Source organism: Narcine bancroftii, chromosome 13 (genome assembly GCF_036971445.1).
Source record: "Narcine bancroftii isolate sNarBan1 chromosome 13, sNarBan1.hap1, whole genome shotgun sequence".
NCBI lineage: Eukaryota > Metazoa > Chordata > Chondrichthyes > Torpediniformes > Narcinidae > Narcine > Narcine bancroftii.
The window spans coordinates 51,480,316-51,499,073 of NC_091481.1; the positions used below are offsets into that span (position 1 = coordinate 51,480,316).

The window sequence follows — 18,758 nt, forward strand, 5'->3', positions numbered from 1 at the left end:
AATCTATCCAAACCAAAGAGTCCTTTTAGGTAAAGTAGATCCAATGCCCCAAAGCGTATTGTACTCTGTAATAAACTTCTTCAATGGTATTAATTGTTGTTTATTGTCTCCTTCTCGATCTGCTCAAAGCAGGGACCAATTAATACTGTCTTCTTCCAAATTCAATATTCAAATTTCTATGTATTCGATTCTGTGTTATATTGCCTAATGTGTCAAACATCCAGGTTTCTAAATATCATCATTTTCTATTAATTAATCAGTCAATATTCCAAAGATTTCTTTGACTAATATTGTGATCATTTCCATTTACATTTAAAATCATGACTCATGAAATAATGAAAAATCCGTTCCAAGGTAGCACTGATTTCATTCAATATTGTTTCGAACTCTTGAAACTGTAAACTGTATTTTAAGGAATTAATAAATGTATATAAGATATTAAGACATTCAAAATTAAATTGTCAAAATAGTATCTGAACGTGCTCTATGTTCTTTATTCTAACAGCACAAAAGCAAATTCAAAACAATGTTTTGTTTATATTATACACGTAAAAATGGACCTTGGCTACCGGCCGTACACACGCAAAATAATTTCAAAATCTTTTGTTTCTGTTTCAATTAGAAATTGGTACAATATGTTTGCAAGTAGTTATAAATCATTTTACACCATTCAACTGCCATGTGAGCATTATTGTATCCCAGCTTTAATGTTTGAGAACGGGATATGTTTTATTTTCTTTACTATTTTTTCAATCACTGATTTCCACCTGCATCATGTCCTTCAAGAAATATTTAAGACATGCAGTACGGTAACAAGCCTTTGAGGCCCACCAGCCTATGCATTCCAAATACACCAAATAAAGTTTTTATAGAAGTTAGGAGGAAACTTGAGCACCAAGAGGCAATCACGCAGACACGTGAAGAACGTACAAGCTCTTCACAGAGATGTCTTATTCGAAAACGTTTTGTGGTTATTATGTGCTGGATATTGTGTGTGCATGGGTGTGTACTTGAATCGAGACCAAAGTTGCTTTATCTCGTTGAATAGATACAGTCAATTGATAATAAATGGAATCTCCCTTGTGATATTTCACTTAAAACACTCTGTCTTCACCGCACCATTTTTTAAATGAGGAGCCGAAACCTGTTTGCAGATTACCAAGTGAGGTCTCAACATTGCATCGTTGTTCTTATATTCAACATCTGCTGTGTATGTAAATCGAAATAGAAATAACATAAGAAACATAACATTAACAGGTGGAAGACAGCTTTAAATATTTTCTTATTGCACCAAATAAAGATCCTATCACAGAGCAGATAATTATTCTTGCATGGTTAACTTGTTCACTAAGCTTGAACAGATTGAGATATCAATTCCCTCCATTACTTCGCCGAATCTGCATCTCATTACACTCTACCAGAAATTTTATTGCAGTATTTATTTATGGAATCTACTGGACGAGACGTTTAAATTTTCATCAGAATCACATCCCTTGAAATTAATGAAATCTTTTGCAGTTTAACACGAATTCGATGGGGTCATTGGCATTCTAAATTGCTGCCATGCTGTATTAATATCTTCAAATAAAGAAGGAAAACCAAAATACTGCAACTTTCAGACACACAAAAGTGCAAATTTTTGAAGGGATATGAAGAGAAAGCACTGGTCGTCGAGCAAAAGAAAGGGGAGGAGACAAGCAAAGTTGGGAAGGTGACAAGTACTTGCAGCCAGTGACTCGCTGGTCATCTGGGTGAAAATGGAAAGGCTGTTCTCAATATTTCACGGATTGGTCACACAAATTGAGGCCTATCCATCCCAGTTCCTAAAACGCTATGGAAACCTTACTCCCATGTACCTACTCTCCCGCTTCGGAATGGCATTTCATTCCACACCAGCGCATTATGGCAGCGGCCACATGGAGAGGGATTAGAAGTTGTGCTCCAGCACTGGTTTCATCCCACCCAGCACTGGTTTCCTCCCACCCTTTCCTCATTCCTCTCAATGACGAAATGATTTGTGTGTCCAATATTACTCTGTTATTTTCCCATTTTCGTTGTTAATTAAACCCTGATAAATGCAAAATTCTGTGCATTCTTTGAAGGAATTAACACATTATTTGGATAAAATGTTGCCGGTGAGATGTTACCCTTGTTAACGGTTTTCTTTATATCTGATCACTCATCTTCAAGAGTGGAATGGATTTGCACTGTTTTCTTTCGACATTCAATCGTTCATACGTAGTTTGTTGACAACAATGAATTTTTGTGGCACGTTATCTACCACAGGCATTTATGAAACCAGATCACGGTCATTGAACATATTTTTTAATTAAAGTTACAAAAAGCATAAAAGTCTCATATTTAATTAATTTTTCACTATTCCCGTCACGCGATCACAGTATGAAATATGAAGGCAGGCAGCAGTGTCCTGTCACAAACTTTGTGTTTCGGGGGGATGAGAGCAGATGGTGTGAGTTGGGTTAGTGGGCAAGAGGTACATACCCGAGTCGCACTGGAAACCCCTGAGATTCACTCCACTTACAAGATAGACAAAACTGCAGAAAAGATGGACTGGATCCATGGGGTTGGAGTTCGTTGTCATTCTGGCTATAGGGTGTAGGGGGATTTGCTAAAACCAATGTCCACTCTGGCAAAAACGTTTCCTTGTTGAGCTCACATGTATTGTGCAGTACACAACAGGATAAATACAACATCTGGGACACAGGCAGTAGCAACATCAAGACCTTTTAACAAGCATCACCTGCTGTCTTTTAGATCGCGAAAGGCATGTTCCACCACTAACCTTGAATCCTAATCCAAGGATTCCCAACAATGCCATCATTCTGACCCCAAGGAATCCCAGTAAAGCTGTCACTCACTACCCAAGGATTTCCAACAATGCCATCACACCGAACCCAAGGTTTCCCCCCAATGCTGTCACTCATAACCCAAGATTTGCCATAAATACCATTACACTTAACACAAGGATTCCCACCAATACCATCAATTAAAAGTCAAGGTCTTATACCTCTGGCACCACTTCATAATCTATTTCCTCCATTCATCTTAAGACAGCCAGTAACAATCCACGATGGACAAGACATTGAAATTAGGATATGATAAATTAAGGAAAGAGTTGTCTAGAGTCTCAAATTGCAGGCCAATTAAAGGTTATGTTGAGCTGACGGCCGCCAATCTGGGAGACTGGGCAACGCGGGAGTGCTTGATTCCGTTCCCAGATCCCGGCGGGTCCGCAACGGCGGTAGTGTTGCCGTAACAGTAGGTCCCGCTGCGTCGCCATTTTCCATGGCATCGGAGATCACTCATGAAGTATCGGTAGCTTGACGTTCATCGTTGCTTTGTAAACTGGATTCGACATTTACTCTCTGGGAGAAGCCTGAGAGTGGTAGTACAATGCTGTCTTTCTGGTTGAAGTCATGTGCTGAGCAGTGTGCTTTGAAACGACATCCATTCTTGTTTGTCATCCATGAACGTAAATGATCTCGATGATTATTGATACTTTGGATTAGCAAGTGGACAATGAGGAAGGTTTTCAAATATTGTAGATGTTTCTGGGCCGGCTGCTAAAATGTAAGTTGCATGTTAATGCAGACGTGTTAGATATTGCATTTTGAAAGGACTAATCAGCATGCGATCAACGGCAGGGCCACTCGATGATCTTCCACCACATTGTTTGCACTGTCGATCGGCAAATGGCCACCAGAGTGAACAATTTAATCCAAGATCACCAGAATTGGGTAAATACCCGGCACTCAAACCGCTGCTACTCAGCACATTAGGCCTGTCCAGACTCAACCAAGCCACTAGGCCCATGCACCTGGACAGCCTAGGAGTAAGGGCGCAGACATCCTCATGAATAAGATTCTTGCCCTGACAGAAGGCCACAAACCATGCCCCATGATTAAGCATGCCTTCCTGCAACAAATCCCTGGACAACATCCAACTAATGTTCGCAGATGAGGACTTCTCAGAGCCCTTCCCCCCACACGTACACCGAATGCTCCCCAAAAATGAAAGAAATAGAAAGATTAGAAAAAAAATAGGAAAGCGTGGAAAGCCCCAGAAGCACTCTTCACAGCACACATAAAGTCTCTATATTAACATTTGACTTTTCAATACAGGTATACATTTTTCAAATTTGTCTCATATTAATCTCTTCTACTCCTAGTATTCTTTATTAATTAATTAAATTTAATATAAATAAACTACTTCTTCCATTTATTAATGTATATCAATATATTATTCATTAATATCTGGCCATAACGTCTCCAATAATTCAAATATTACTTCTGAGTTCCTGCCAACTTCTCATGTTCTTCCAAAAAAAAATTCACCTGAATGAAATCAATCTGATAGTTTTATGACCAACTCTACAATCGATCTATATCCTCTTGTATCCTTCAGCAACCTTCAATTCAATTGACAAAACCTCCAACCTTCTTTCTGGATGACTCAGAAGAAAATGACCAGAAATGAGTTCATTTCTCGAAAGTGTGAAGTAAAAGTACGAAAATAAATCTTGATTGTGGAATAAATGGTTTTTTTTTAGATTTATAGGATTCTGGAGAAATACAGGAATCTTCGTGTGTACCACCAACAAGATAGGAACTGCAACTTCACTTGTGTTGTCTGAAGAGGGATCGCATATTGATTGAGGCCTCATGGCAGGAAATCCCAGTTTGGAAGACAGCCTAATCAAAACCCTTGTGTGTCATGCAAAAGGAGAGGAACGGCTGTCTAATGTTTCACTTAAATAAGGGAAAGAAAAAGGAAGTCTGTAGTGACCTGAAAGAAAGAAGGTATCATCTGGGGAATCCTGCTGGTCAAGTCACTGGAGTTGTGGATATCCTGAAACAGCTAACCTCTCTCTGAAAAGCAAGAAGAACCTTTATGAGCGGTAACTATTTAACTTTTGGTCACTAAATTATGGTGACTTTATAATGATGAATTCTGTGTACAGTATAAGAATTTACCAGTGAACATGGAGGAACAAGAAGTGAGTTTGGACTGTGAAGCAAAGAGCTTTTCTGAACTTACACACACGTGCGCTTAGAATTAGAAGGGGATAAGTTAGGTTAAGTAAGTTAGAGTTAAGTTAAAGTGTGATCCTATTTTCATGTTTAAATATAATTTAAAGCAACTTTTTTTAAGTAACCATTAGTCTTGGTGAATATCAATTGCTGCTGGTTTTTGGGTCATCTGGGCTCTTAGCACATTTAATACGTATTTTATTTGTAAAATAAGAATAGGTATGTTCAGAGTTTACAGGATTAATTTTCCTTCCTTCAGAGCACGTTACTTCTAGTGATAACATGGAAGAGGTTCCACTCATGATATACCATCAGAGGCAGGGTATTTCCGCCAGTGTCGCCTTCTCCCAACTGTCCACCTCGCAGTGTCAGTAACCTTCTGGGTGCGGGATTGATTCAATAGGCGACGCTTTCCCTTTTTTGCTACTGAATACCACTCTGATTAAAATATAGAAGCTTATAATCTACAGACAAGGAGATTTCATTCCGATCATGCTGTATATTACGGAAGAGAAGTCCTGGAGACGCTAACTTGCAAGGTTCTAAATTGGATCTTAATCCAACGATTGTACTCGGTTGCCACGAGTAACAAACAACATTTGGGACAGTAAACTTTCCCCAGAGAGAGTCAAAAGAATAATTAATTTATATCTGAATGGACGTCGAGACCGCTCATTGCAAAGACGGGAAGGACAGACAAAATTCAAAAGAGCGCCATCAGTAAGTGTTAACAGTTGGGAGACAAGTTCATTACATCGGTGGCAGTAACCGGAGTCCTTTGTAATGCGCTAAATGAAGGAATATGCCTTACCAGGAATTCCAATCGCGGCCACAATCGGGTAGAAAATTCATTTGACGGCTATAATCGGAACCCGTCCCATCGCGGTGTCCCCTGCAACTCCGGGCTGCAAAATGCAGAAAACAGAGCGGCTCACATCTAATTAATAGCTCGCCGATCCACCAAGGGATTCTCGAACGGCGTGGTGGAGTTATTTACAACCCCTTTACGAAACATAATCACATAATCACGCCTGATTAATTTCACCCATTTGCAGTTGACGTAATGCTCAACAAAGCGGCGGGGTGGTTACACATCGGTCGCTTGAATCATGACGCAAAGTGATGGGGGATTTAAGTGCAATTCAAATTCATCTCTACGTGACAATGAGCGGAGAGCGGGGGTTGCTTTCAAATTCCAGGTTTGTGTCATTTTAATATCTTATGGGCCAGCAGGACCCCAAACACCAGCAGCAATAGGTATTCACAAAATCAAATGGTTACTTTAAAAAAATGCTTTTAATAATCTTTACAGATGAAAAGAGAATCAAATTGTAACTTATCTTCATTGACTAACCTTAACCTAAATTTACCCCCTTAAAATTCTAAATGCATGTGAATCTATTATGTGTGCAACTTCACAAAAGTTCTCAGGTTCATAGCACCATCTCACTTTTAATTCTTTCAAGTTCACTGGTTGCAGGCAATTCTTTTTCTGTGCACATAATTTAACATTTATAAAGTTCACCAGTGCTTTGACCTGGCCATATTCTAAAATGAGGGATTCTGGAAGCTTGTGAGTTTGTCCATTCCCAGTCCCAGTCATTGTCTGCTGACTGTACATGTGATCTCTGTAGGTTTCTCTCCCTCTCTCTCTAAGAGAAAGCCGTTTTGACTCTCTCTGCTTAACAAAAACTACATCACCTTAAAACAGCAAGTTCTCCGCCTTACTACATTTGACTCGGATGAGATCTTTCATCTGTTGCTTTTTATAAACAACATTCCATTAGTGAAGTCTCTTGAGTCCCATTCAAAAATATTGCAAAAGCTCAGAGGGCCCGATATGTCTAGCATGGGGCAGACCCCCATTATTTAAAATATGACCTATTTTGAAGTGTTTGTATATAACCTACTGTAGCAAATCTTTCCCATTTATCCCCCGAAAAAATCTATAAACTCTGTGAAAAAATATATATATACATTAGAAATATGATTTCTCACCACCGCGGTGCACAGACTTAGAACCATGTTAAATAACGAACAATAATCACATAGATACATACCGTAGTCCTGCACAATTAAATCAATAAATATGTTTGAATTGTTCACTCTCTTACAGGGCGCCATTCATTAATCTCATAGCCTGCGGAAAGAACCTTCCTTCAAGAATGGCTGTTTTGATTTCGATGTTCCTGTAGTTCCTTCCTTCTGGGAAATGGTCAACAACACTGAGTGATCCAAGGCTGAGGTCCCAAGTAATTATTTGATCCATAGTAAGCCATGCTACAGGTGAACGACATCAACGTAGGAAAAGAAGACTCCAGTGATTAACTTGATCGAATTCATGAATCAATATTTACTTCCATCCCAATACTTTTCAGCCTCCATAAGCACACAATTATGTAGCACGACAGGAGCCACTCAACAGTGCCTCTGAGAAATGTTGTCAATATGACGTTTGTAAACCTTACATTCATCAATCACCTCAGGAAGTATAGATTTTACAATCAGATCAGGTGGTGAATCCATGCACAATGGAGGAGGCACAACACAGTATCCTGTGCATATAGTGCAGATATGTATCGACATGGTTCACCTGGACTGTGTTTTAAATTAATGTTATCCAATATATTGATGATAGTTTGATTGAAACATGGACCCTGCAAGTCAAGTTAAGAAGTCAAGTTTATTCTCATCCGATGGTAAAAAGTATAACCAGATGAAACAGCGTCCTCTGAGTCGTTGTGCCTGTACCGCCAAATATTACATGTGCAGGGAAAAGTACCATATCTCAAATTTAATAAATAAATAAATATATAGATATTGTTTTGCACAGATGAGACATTCAGATCTTCAGTGTGAACAGTTTATTTGATCCTTCAGGAGTACCTGTGCCTGTTTTAAGAAGTTGTTAGTCAGGCACCTGGTGAAGTCTCCGATCCCTCTCATCCCCGACGCAGCCAGTTTAAACATGCTGTGTGGAGGGTGCGCTGGGCTTCAATGAATTTGCGCTCCCTCTTCAGACAACACAAGTGAAGTTGTAGTTACTATCTTGTTGGTGGTACACACGAATGATTCCTGTATTTCTCCAGAATCCTATGAATCTAAAAACGAACCATTTATTCCACAATCAAGATTTATTTTCGTACGTTTACTTCACACTTTCGAGAAATGAACTCATTTCTGGTCATTTTCTTCTGAGTCATCCAGAAAGAAGGTTGGATGTTTTGTCAATTGAATTGAAGGTTGCTGAATGAGACAAGAGGATATAGATCGATTGTAGAGTTGGTCATAAAACTTTCAGGTTGATTTCAATGAGGTGAAATATTTTGGAAGAACATGAGAGGTTGGAAGTAATATATGAATTATTGGAGGACGATGTGGGACGTAAGTAGGTCCTTTCATATTGGGTTGGAGTTCGTTCCGAGGTCAGGGAGCAGGATTCATGTACTTATCCGTCAGGAAATGGGAGAACATAGTATCACCTTGATCCTGATTGTTGAATGAGTATGTCCATGTCATTTCCCCAGTCTCTGAAGGTTCCTCCCTCTTTGTCCGAAGTTTATATCTGCCTCTTATATATTGTGTGTATGTTTACGTTTGCATACAGACAGAAGACTATGCCTATGCATAAAGGAGACATCCCACATAAATGTGATGTGGATCAGTGGGCGTATCTGATAAAGGTTTATATACTGAGAAATAGCCCTGATATAGGTATGCTAATAGGTTTAGATGTACCAAAGTCTATAGGACCAATAGAATTAGTATCTAGAGTGAGCGGTCGTGCATACTGTATTTGAACTATGCTTGGATTGACAATCATTTGTCCATTGGAAAGAAAAAATAACATTGCTCAGAAGTAGTCAACATGTTTCAATATGTTACTTTGTGAAACTCAACCAACCATTGAAACAAACGTTCAAGAAAGATTTTCCAGATCGCATTGATTTAAGTCAAAAACATTCAAAGGAATACAAACAGGTCTCAGAAGTCGATATTAAATCCTTTGAATTTGAGGGTGCCCAGATGGAATTTCAGATGTTCCATTTCGAGGGTGATCTCAGTCTGGTTGTTCATGAAATCCTGGACAGATGTTTCAGAGAGGGAACGGGATGTGGAATTGAAATAGGTGGCCAATTGGACACCAATTCATTTGCTGGGATCAGATCTGGTGTGATCAATGAATCGATTTATCAGTGCCTAATTGTCCAAGATAACCGTTCGGTGGGGCAGGAACTGTAGAAACGATTGGTCTACTGGGACAATTGTGTTTATGAATATTGGGTAGGAGGTAGGAGCGGACAGTGGGAGGTGTGGAAACAAAACGTTGGAGGCAATGCAAGTGATGATTTTAGTCATGGTGCGTGATACTGTGGGTTGACTTGTTTTGGTGGATTCCTGTTGGAGGTGTCAGTACAATGAATTATCTTAGATGTGAGGTATTCTGTTAGCCAGATCGAGGTCGGTGCACCAATTAATAACAGCCCCAGGCTTGACGTCGGGTTTGACAGTGAGGTTGGGATCAGTACGGAGATAGTGTCGGGGATGAGATTGTTATGATTGAGGAGAGTGCTGAAGTCTATGGGTTTGATATCTAGAGCAGGTAGAAGGCTGGAACAAGGTGCCCAGTAGTAGAAAGGGTTTAAAGCGCGAGAAAGCGTCCGCAGTGCGGCGGGTAATCCTGTTTGTACTGGGAGGAAAGGAGACAGAGCCGACGGAGGACATTTTCAGCATCGTTGAGGTGTGCGTGAATAGATGCAGGATGGGACGGGGGAAGGGGAGAGATGGCTGATGAGCAGGAGAAGAACGAGAGAAGCGTCCTTTAGTCTTTCAACGGCCGGAAGTGTATCTCTGTGTTTCTGCTGACTGGGTGTCCAGTATGAACTCTAATTAATTGAACATAAAGTGTTGATAACAGAAGTATCTCCAGCGGTATTTACTTTGTTACAAAACACACTTGATTAGGTATTTTGAAGCTAAATACAATTTTATTTGGGTTTACGTTTCATTTCAAGTGTTTCCCATTGCACGTCAACAGGTATCTCGCCCCTTTCTTCAGCTCCTCCCTGAATTTCATCTGTGTCAGCCCATAGATACAGGTGTTTGTGCAGGTACTGAGCATCTTCAACATCACCCCACATTGTTGCAGGATATACATCGGAGTGCTGAAATACTTATCCGTATAGGAATAGTTTTCCTTTGGCAGTGTCATAGAATATATAACTTGGGGTGTCCACGTTAAAATGAAATTGGCGGATAGAGCGAAGAGCAAAATCACCGACTTATTCCGTTTCTCCATCTCGGGATCTTTCTCCATCTCACTCTTGCATCGCAGTTTCCGACGGAGCTTATTCACGACTACAATGTGTCTGACGGTTAATGTATTAAATATCAGAATTAAACCGAATGGTAAGACCGGAGTCATAATATGTTCAAATCTTCTGTACGCTGCCCACAACGGCGCCCGCACGTATTCGTGCGAGGGAACGCAGCGCTGTGGATGGACTGCGAAATAAAATGGACCATTCTGAGCACAGCTCACTGCACCTACTGCAATTATCACCGCGGTGGCTATTCTGACCGTGCAGTATTTGATTTGCAGCTTCTGACAGCAGATGGCGATGAAACGATCGACAGTTAAAGCCACAGTGAACCAAACGGAACAGTCAATGTTTACCTGTTGCAGGACCAACGTGACGGAACATATCGGTGTTTCGAACAAGAAATTTGCGAACAAATAGATAAAATTAATCTGATGTATTATCACTGCAACGATAACCACCATCAGATCTGCGACCGCCATGGCTACTAGATAGCGAGTGAGGCATTTGGAGAGGCCACAGTTCCGGAGAGACAGGATCACAATCGTAGTTACATTAACTGAAAGAAATGAGCAAATATAGAATTACGTTCATGTGGGAGAAAATGAATTGCGTCACCTTACATGCAGAAAGGTCCAAATCCGTCGTTCCCGGCAGCTCACAAGCCCGTCTGCGCTGATCGAAATTGATTGAGGTTCACAGTTCGAACAGACACTCCATTAGCATGTAGAACTGGGACGTCGAATGTCTCAGTTTCCACATGAAGTAATATATTTGGAATATAAGCATGATGCTCTCGTAGAGCTGAGTTATCCCCCTCAGTGAACAAAGGGAACAATGACATTCTCTCTGGCCGCTGAAATTATCGCATTAACGGGTTTGCTGCTGTACGGTAGAGTAGTAGATATCGTGCAGTGTTTACGATATATAATGGAACAAAATCTGAATGGCGTCACACCTGATCATAAGACACACTTTTGATGAAAGAAAAGGACATCTGACTTCACGCTGCATGAAAAGCTTCCCAAGGCTGGGGACAAGGACGATCATCATCCCAATTGAGGTGATTTGGTCTTTCAGCCTTGCGGAACAGAGTTGCCATCAATGGACTGGTTCGTGGAGAACAATGGGGCTGAAGATGGTTCATTTTCAAAGTTTATTTCCTCTAATGTTCGAGCGGCCTCAGCTGGAAATTGCATGGGATCATGGACAGAATGGGGCCGGGATTGAAAGCACCTGCAATTTGGAGGAATGCCATTAAAATTGACTTCTTCTCCTCCCTACATCCGTTCATAAAGCTCTCTCTCTCTCTCTCTCTCTCTCTCTCTCTCTCTCTCTCTCTCTCTCTCTCTCTCTCTCTCTCTCTCTCTCTCTCTTCCCTTTCCTTCCTTTATTCACAGAGCAATATCTATTTTCATCTTTCTTATCATACCCAATTAAAATATTTTGTCTGTTGGTCTGTACCTCTCCTCCTTCCAGTCTCCACCTTCCTTCCACAAGTCTGCAATTAAGACGTCGTGTTTCTTCAATCATATATGGAGGCAAGACTCAAGCCTGACGCAGTAATAATATATCTTGCAGCATCTATGGATGCTTCAAGATCGCCTGCATTCCTCCAAAATTTTGATTAGAATTACCTCGGCTGCATTCATTCGTGTTTCACTCACATAAATAAAGGTTCATAATTCCTCAATGTCTGCAAGTTAAAAGCTGATGGAATCTCGAAAAGAGCATTTGGTGTCTTCTGGTCTGGTGACTGCATGGTGGACCAGGTATTAGTTTGGTGATCCGATCGATTTTAATCATTTCCTTCTTAATCTTTAACCAAAGTGGCTCACACCTGATCCCTTCAATATTTACTATCAGTGATTTTGAAACGACAACGACCAGAGGATCTAAAGCTGCTAAAATGGTAAAAAGAAGACAGCCTCTCTGACTGGAGATTTCGTTTCAGACAGGCTGAAAAGGCAAGTACGTGAGATAAGACGAGAAAAACTGAAGCATTGGAAGAGAGTGAAAAAAGCGATTGAAAAAGCCCTACAGTTAACTTCAGCAATTAAGGATGGTTTGTAAACTGTGGAGGTTGGTGTCAGTTAATAAAGTGTGAAGCACTGTCTTCCAGCAACTCCAAGTTAATCTCGAGGGTGGCCGATTAAGAGAGGAGAAGAAGACGCAAAAATGTTCGGATCTTGGGGCTTTTGGAAGATGCAGATAATGGAAAGTTAACGGATTTCTTCTACAATTTACTCAGCAAAGTGTTTAGAAAGATACATTTGCTACTAAGCCTGAGCACACATGTTTCCAGTTTCCAAGCCAACCTCAGAATATCGTTCAGAATCGGTAAAGGAGAAGGATCGTGTTGTTCGTGAATCTCGTCATAAAATAAGTTCCTTCCTGAAATCTTGGAGTCCAACTTCATTAATCATTGAGCTGGATGTTTTTTCGCTCGTAATTCTATGACTGGCTATTTGGTCCATGTTACGTTCCTTCGTAAGTGGCTGTCAAATGGCCACAGAGATTTGAGGTATTTTCTTGTTGCAGTAACAGGGGAAAATAATGGGCAAACATACTAGAGAATATTTCTTTTTAATGCAATCCTTTTAGATAGGATTGGTTGTGGCATTGATTATCCAGTGGGGATTAATAAAACAGTTTGTTGCTCGAACATGACACCATATTACCAAGGTAATACGGGGAGAACATTTAAAATGGAGTTACCTTTGAATGACGCTGACATTGGATATTTCATGGCCGTTCAGCTGGTTGAGAAATTTAATATCACTTTTTATGTCGTTCACTGTGGACTAGGTTGATGCTGGCAGACAACAAACAATGTTGATGCTTTTCTATTTCACTTTAAATGGTGCAGACGTGCCTGGAAACATGATAATTGTGGTTCTCACAATTTGAAAAAAATATGAAAACGACTCAAATAACATCAAAGTGGAAGGTACTACCTTTCTAGCAATTGCGGAAAACAAGGGTTAATTTAGTGTCTAATCCAGAAGTGACACATATGTCACCTGCGCCCTGCTACAAAGTCTTCCGCTCTTTCACTAACTGACAAATCCCAGAGATTGAAATAATGGCACAGAGCAACATCATCAGGGTCTTGGCATCAGTTGGAAAACTGCACATCTTTCATTGCTGTGAATAGCAAGACGTCATATTCTCCACGCATCTAAGAGAATGTACTTTACATTCTTACCTATTGGAACCATAGTCTACAACGACACAAAAGCAGCCCCCGTGTCTCGTTTATTGAGTAACAAACTATTTTCCTGCCGCTCCCCATTAATGTGCACCTCTTCCATCCATGCACCTGTCCAAATTTCTTGAATGTCGACATTTATCATGTTTTCCTGACTTCATATGGCAACGATCACCACAATCTGCGTGAAGTCGTTCCAATTAACCAACAATGTGGAAAATTTCTGCTAGCCCTTACTCCATCCATTCCCCTCCATCAGGTAATACCCCTTATGTTTCGACATTCAAGAGAATAAAGTGCAAACATATTGCACTCCCCTTGTTTATCCACCCTTCATGTCAAGGCATCATGATTTGGCGGCGATTAATAAAATCAGATTTCAACTGTATTCTTAGATTTACAATGAATGTTAGAAAAAAAGACATAGATATAAAGCTATTTAATTAATCAACGTGTATCAAACCTCTGAATGTGCACAATTATGTTTATAAAACAGAAGGCATCATTTTTTTTCTGATGCCCTCTTTCTAAAATGAACTGAAGAATTGTCAGGAAAGAGACATCGTGTCTACGTTTCAATAATCGTAAGATAATTGGAGATCCACAGGAATCTCTTTCCTTACCTGGAATACCGACCGCAGCCAGTATGGGATAGTAAATTCTCACTATCAGGAAAATAGCTGGATAACCCATTTTCGGCCTGAACCAACGGTAGGTTCTTGCTGCGCAATTGACACTAGTTGACGGAAAATTTATACCCCAGTAATAACTTAATTAAGCTAATGAGTGGCATTTTCATTCGCATTAGCCTCAGACCACGGAAAGAAGCACAATTAGAGATAACATGTTTACACGTTACGTCATTTCGTAATCGAATTTAATGGTCTCATGGACATTAATTACTTTCATGTTACTTGGATAGATATGTGGGGGAAAATGTCCCAATATGTCATGAGATTTGAACCGGTGAAAAAATTAAAATACATATATTCTTCATTGAATTATGTCACAAACGTCATCTCTTTCTATGAATAGTAACATTAGTGTTGTAGGACAGGTTTGTAAAACAAAAATGAATGTATAATAAGGGAGGAAGTTTCGTGATTCCAGAAATTTTTGAAGCCTTCGCAAAGCTGGAAAACAATTTGTGACTACCTGTCCTAAATATTGCTTTCTGACTTCACATCCGTCTTATCAAGTGACCACGATGTACCATCGAAGGCGAAGTAAATGCCAGTGCTGGATGAATGATTCACCACGAACAGCATCTAAACCAAATATATCGAAGACGCAATTGAATTAATGAGTACTTATGTCAAGAGAACGACCGCTTTGTAAAAATTCACTCTGTCACGTCAGGCACCCTTCATCACTGACACACCCTGTCAACAATTCCAACCGATGCACAACACGCCGACACTTTGCGAGTCAGATAATGGAGCAGAGCAGATGCCATTTGCTCACGGCCAAAATTAGAGGAGGTGGAAGTCGATGGTCTGAAGACACAGGGTCTTAAAGACAGTGGACTTTTCTATATTAAAGTAAATGCATTGTGGCACGCAATCGACTTCATCAGTATTTGTGTAGAAGAATGCGTGACGAATAAGAGGATTGAGGCATCCATACATGGACGCCACGAGTATACCGTGATGTCATCAGGATGCTGAAATCAAGGTGATAGGCATCAATGTCAGAATATCCTGCACGCCATCGAGCATACTGGCGTATATTAGTTTCCATACCTCTCCAGGCGTGTACACATATGAGATTTTTTTTATAAAAACAAGACCATCATAAAGACGCTTTGAACCATGTTCTACTTATTTGGGATAAATGTCAACTATTTAGCACCTGTTTGGCCCCGACGCATTTTCAAGAGAAATGCTAAAATTAATGGAGTAACGGACTGCAGCGCACAAATGCCTTTTCATGATCCTACACAACCATTCGTCACTCTTGTTCCTGAATAGATGAATCAGCGCCTTTTATTTTGTTTGAGGAGGCTTCTCCATCCACAATCAGGCCCAAACCCATAATAATTCGGAAAAGTTAGTATTTCTCAATAATGCAACAAATTCATTCAGACAACACTCTGCAATGTCTCGACATGCACGCTTGCCAATTCATATTGCCTACTGATCGGTACATATTAAATCCCCATATAAGAGATAATTACCTGATTGCATCTATAACTTGCCCGTGTCTCCTCACAGGGCAATCACAACGAATATCTTTTCTATTTACTATTCTTCTCTCCCACCTCACGTCCATCGTGAATTTCAGAAGCAAATGAGCACAGTTACGTTTAATGACTGTTCCTTTAGATGATAAATGAAGCATTTTCTGTCGCATGCTTCATTCTTCTTCCCTCACACATGTTTGTCCACAATCACCTGAAGTCTCGTACAAATTTAATAGGATGCCTTAGGAGATCTGTGGTTAGTAAAGTGTTAATTAAGGTGGAATGTGAGTGTTAACGAAAGAGATGAGAACCACTGATTTATTGTCCCTCCCGTTTTTCTTACGCTTCAAGGAATAAATTCTTCAACTGTGCTTGCAATTTTGTTGCTGGCGTTCTGTATTAACGTGACCAAACCGGCTCACATTATTCTAAATCATTCTTACTAATGGCTAATCTTACTTTCACAAAACGTCACAAATTCTAGACGCTGTACTATGATTTATGAAGGCTAATATTCCAAACGTTCTCTTACCGAACCTACGAATTTGTGGCAACATTCTCACCGAGTTAATTAGACCTGAGTGTTCCCCAGTCGCTCTGCTTGACTACTTTGCCGTTTATCGCACGTTGATTTGTCCTTTCAAAATGCAATATCTCACACTTCTCCGCATTAAATTCCAGTTTATATTTTAGCAGCCGACCTGGAACCATCTACAATTTTTGAAAACCTTCCTCTTGTCCACTTGCTAATCCAATATATCAATAATCATCCAATCATTTACGTTCTTGGATGACAAGCAATAATGGATGTCTCGCCCAAGTACACTGCTCATCACAGGGCTTCTGCCAGAGAGACAGTCATGCACTATCACTTTCAGGTTTTTCCCAGAGAGCCTATGTCGAATCCACTTTACGAAGCCACCATGCACACCAAGCTACCGATACTTCAGAAGTGATCTCCGATGCCATGGAAAATGGAGGCGCAGCTGGACCTACTGTTACGGCAGCACTACCGCTGGTGCAGAACCGCGGAGAGCTGGAAACGGAAACAAGCGCTCGTGCGTTGCCCAGTCTCCCAGATTGACGGCAGTCAGCTCCCGATAAGCTTAAAATGGCTTACAAATTGAGACTCTTGACAACTGTTTCCTTATTTTAACATATCCTAATTTCATTGTCTTGTCCATCGTGGATTGTGACTGGTTGCCTTATGGTGAATTGAGAAAATGGATTATGAATTGGCACCATAGGTATAAGTCACTTTTGGGAATCCTTGGGTCATGCGTGATGGCGTTGATGGGAATTATTGGGGTCCGAGTGATAACATTGTTAGGAAATCTTGGGTTGGGAGTGAAAGCTAGTATCGTGGTGGAACATACCTTTGGCTCTCTAAATGGCCGCTGGTGATGTTTGTCTAAGCGTCATGATGTGCTACTGAATTGTTCCAGATGTTGTGTTTGCCTCGTATGTACTGCACAATATATGTGAGCTGAACAAGGAGAAATTTTAGCCAGAGTGGACATTGGTTAGAGCAGATCCCCCTGCACTCAACAGCCACGATTGTAATGAACACAAATCCCATAGACTCCAGGCCATTCGTTCTGCGATTATGTACATCCTGTGAGGGGAGTAAATCACAGGGGTTAACCGTGCGACTCGGGTATGTGCCTCCCACATACCAGCCATACTCCCTGCTCTAAGCCCCCGCACTCCCCAGCAAAAAGCCTATCACAGGTCCCTGCTGTCTGGTTTCATATTTCACACTGTGATTGCGTGACGGGAATAGTGGGAAATTAATGTAACATGAGAATTCTATGCTTTTTAAAACTTTAATTAAATAGTTTCCAATTTCGCTTGTCCGGTTTCAAATATTCTTGAGCTAGATAATGCGCCACAGCTATTCAATGTTGTCTACTAACTAACTGTAAACAATTGAATGGAGAAAGAAACGTTCGAAATGCATTCCACACATGAAGATAACAGATCAGACATAAAGAAAACTGTTAACAAGGGTAACACCTCCACCCGGCACCATTTCATCCCACTGATGAGTGTTTCATTCCTTCAAATAGTGCACAGAATATTGCACTTCTCAGGGTTTCATGAAGAACAAAAGTAGAAAGTGAGTGAGCAGCATTAACAGAGCAACAGCGGTCACAAAAATAATTATGTCATTGAGAGGAATGTTGGGGGGGAACCAGTGCTGGACCACAGCATTTCATTCCTCTCCATGTTGCCACTGCCGTGATGAGCTGGTTTTGAATGAGATGCCATGCTGACCCGAGTAGGCAGATAGGTGGGAGGAGGAGTTCCATAGGGCTGTGGAAACTGTGATGGACAGGCCTCAATTCGTGTGACGAATCCCTGGAATATGGAAGATTGCCTGTCCATACTCACACAGATGACAAACGAGTCACTGCCTCTTAGTGCTTGTCAACTTCCAATCGGTGCACTGTCTCCCCCTCTTTCTTTAGCTTGGCGAACAGCTCTTTCTCCTGCTCCAGTTCCACCTTTGCACACTGGCGGTCCCTCTCTCCTTCCTCCCGGTGAAGTGTGGACATCATGCTCTGCAGCTCCTAAGAGAGAATCTGTGCCTTTGCCAGCCTCTCCACTTGTGTCTGGGTCAGGGCAGTGTGGGACAAATCTGGAATAGTGAACCAGTATTTCAATGATGCGCATCTCAATACACACAACCTCATTGCGACTATACCTGTATCCTCAAGCGAGAGAGCCGCCTGGCTACGTCCACTGACTGCGATTACTGCATTGTTGCTTTCAGGGCATCCAAGGTCGTGCCAGTGGAGCCATCGGTGGTGACCTGCTCCTCTTGGGTTTGCATCTAAGTAGCTCCACTACAGACAAACGCTGCCGCTCCTCCGATTGTGATCCAGCACAGTGTGGAATATTTACTTCAGACTACTCAGCTTGGTCACAACCTGCGTTTCACTACGGATATGACCAGAGGCAGTGGTCATTCATTCAAATGTGGGACCATC

General features: G+C 40.9%; 1 protein-coding gene, 1 long non-coding RNA gene and 1 pseudogene across 2 annotated transcripts; 2 read left to right on the plus strand and 1 right to left on the minus strand.

Moving 5' to 3' along the window:
* Positions 1-5,663: 5,663 nt before the first annotated feature.
* On the plus strand, positions 5,664-7,885 carry LOC138747949 (uncharacterized). Its single transcript, XR_011347744.1, has 3 exons — positions 5,664-5,771; positions 6,107-6,250; positions 7,168-7,885. It is a non-coding gene; the product is annotated as an uncharacterized lncRNA (long non-coding RNA).
* Positions 7,886-10,056: 2,171 nt separating this feature from the next.
* On the minus strand, positions 10,057-10,854 carry LOC138748041 (C-C chemokine receptor type 2-like). Its single transcript, XM_069907739.1, has one exon. The coding sequence runs from the start codon at positions 10,852-10,854 to the stop codon at positions 10,057-10,059; it is 798 nt and encodes a 265-aa protein (XP_069763840.1).
* Positions 10,855-12,667: 1,813 nt separating this feature from the next.
* The window catches only part of LOC138748042 (NACHT, LRR and PYD domains-containing protein 12-like), a 211,156-nt pseudogene continuing 205,065 nt past the window's right edge, over positions 12,668-18,758 (plus strand).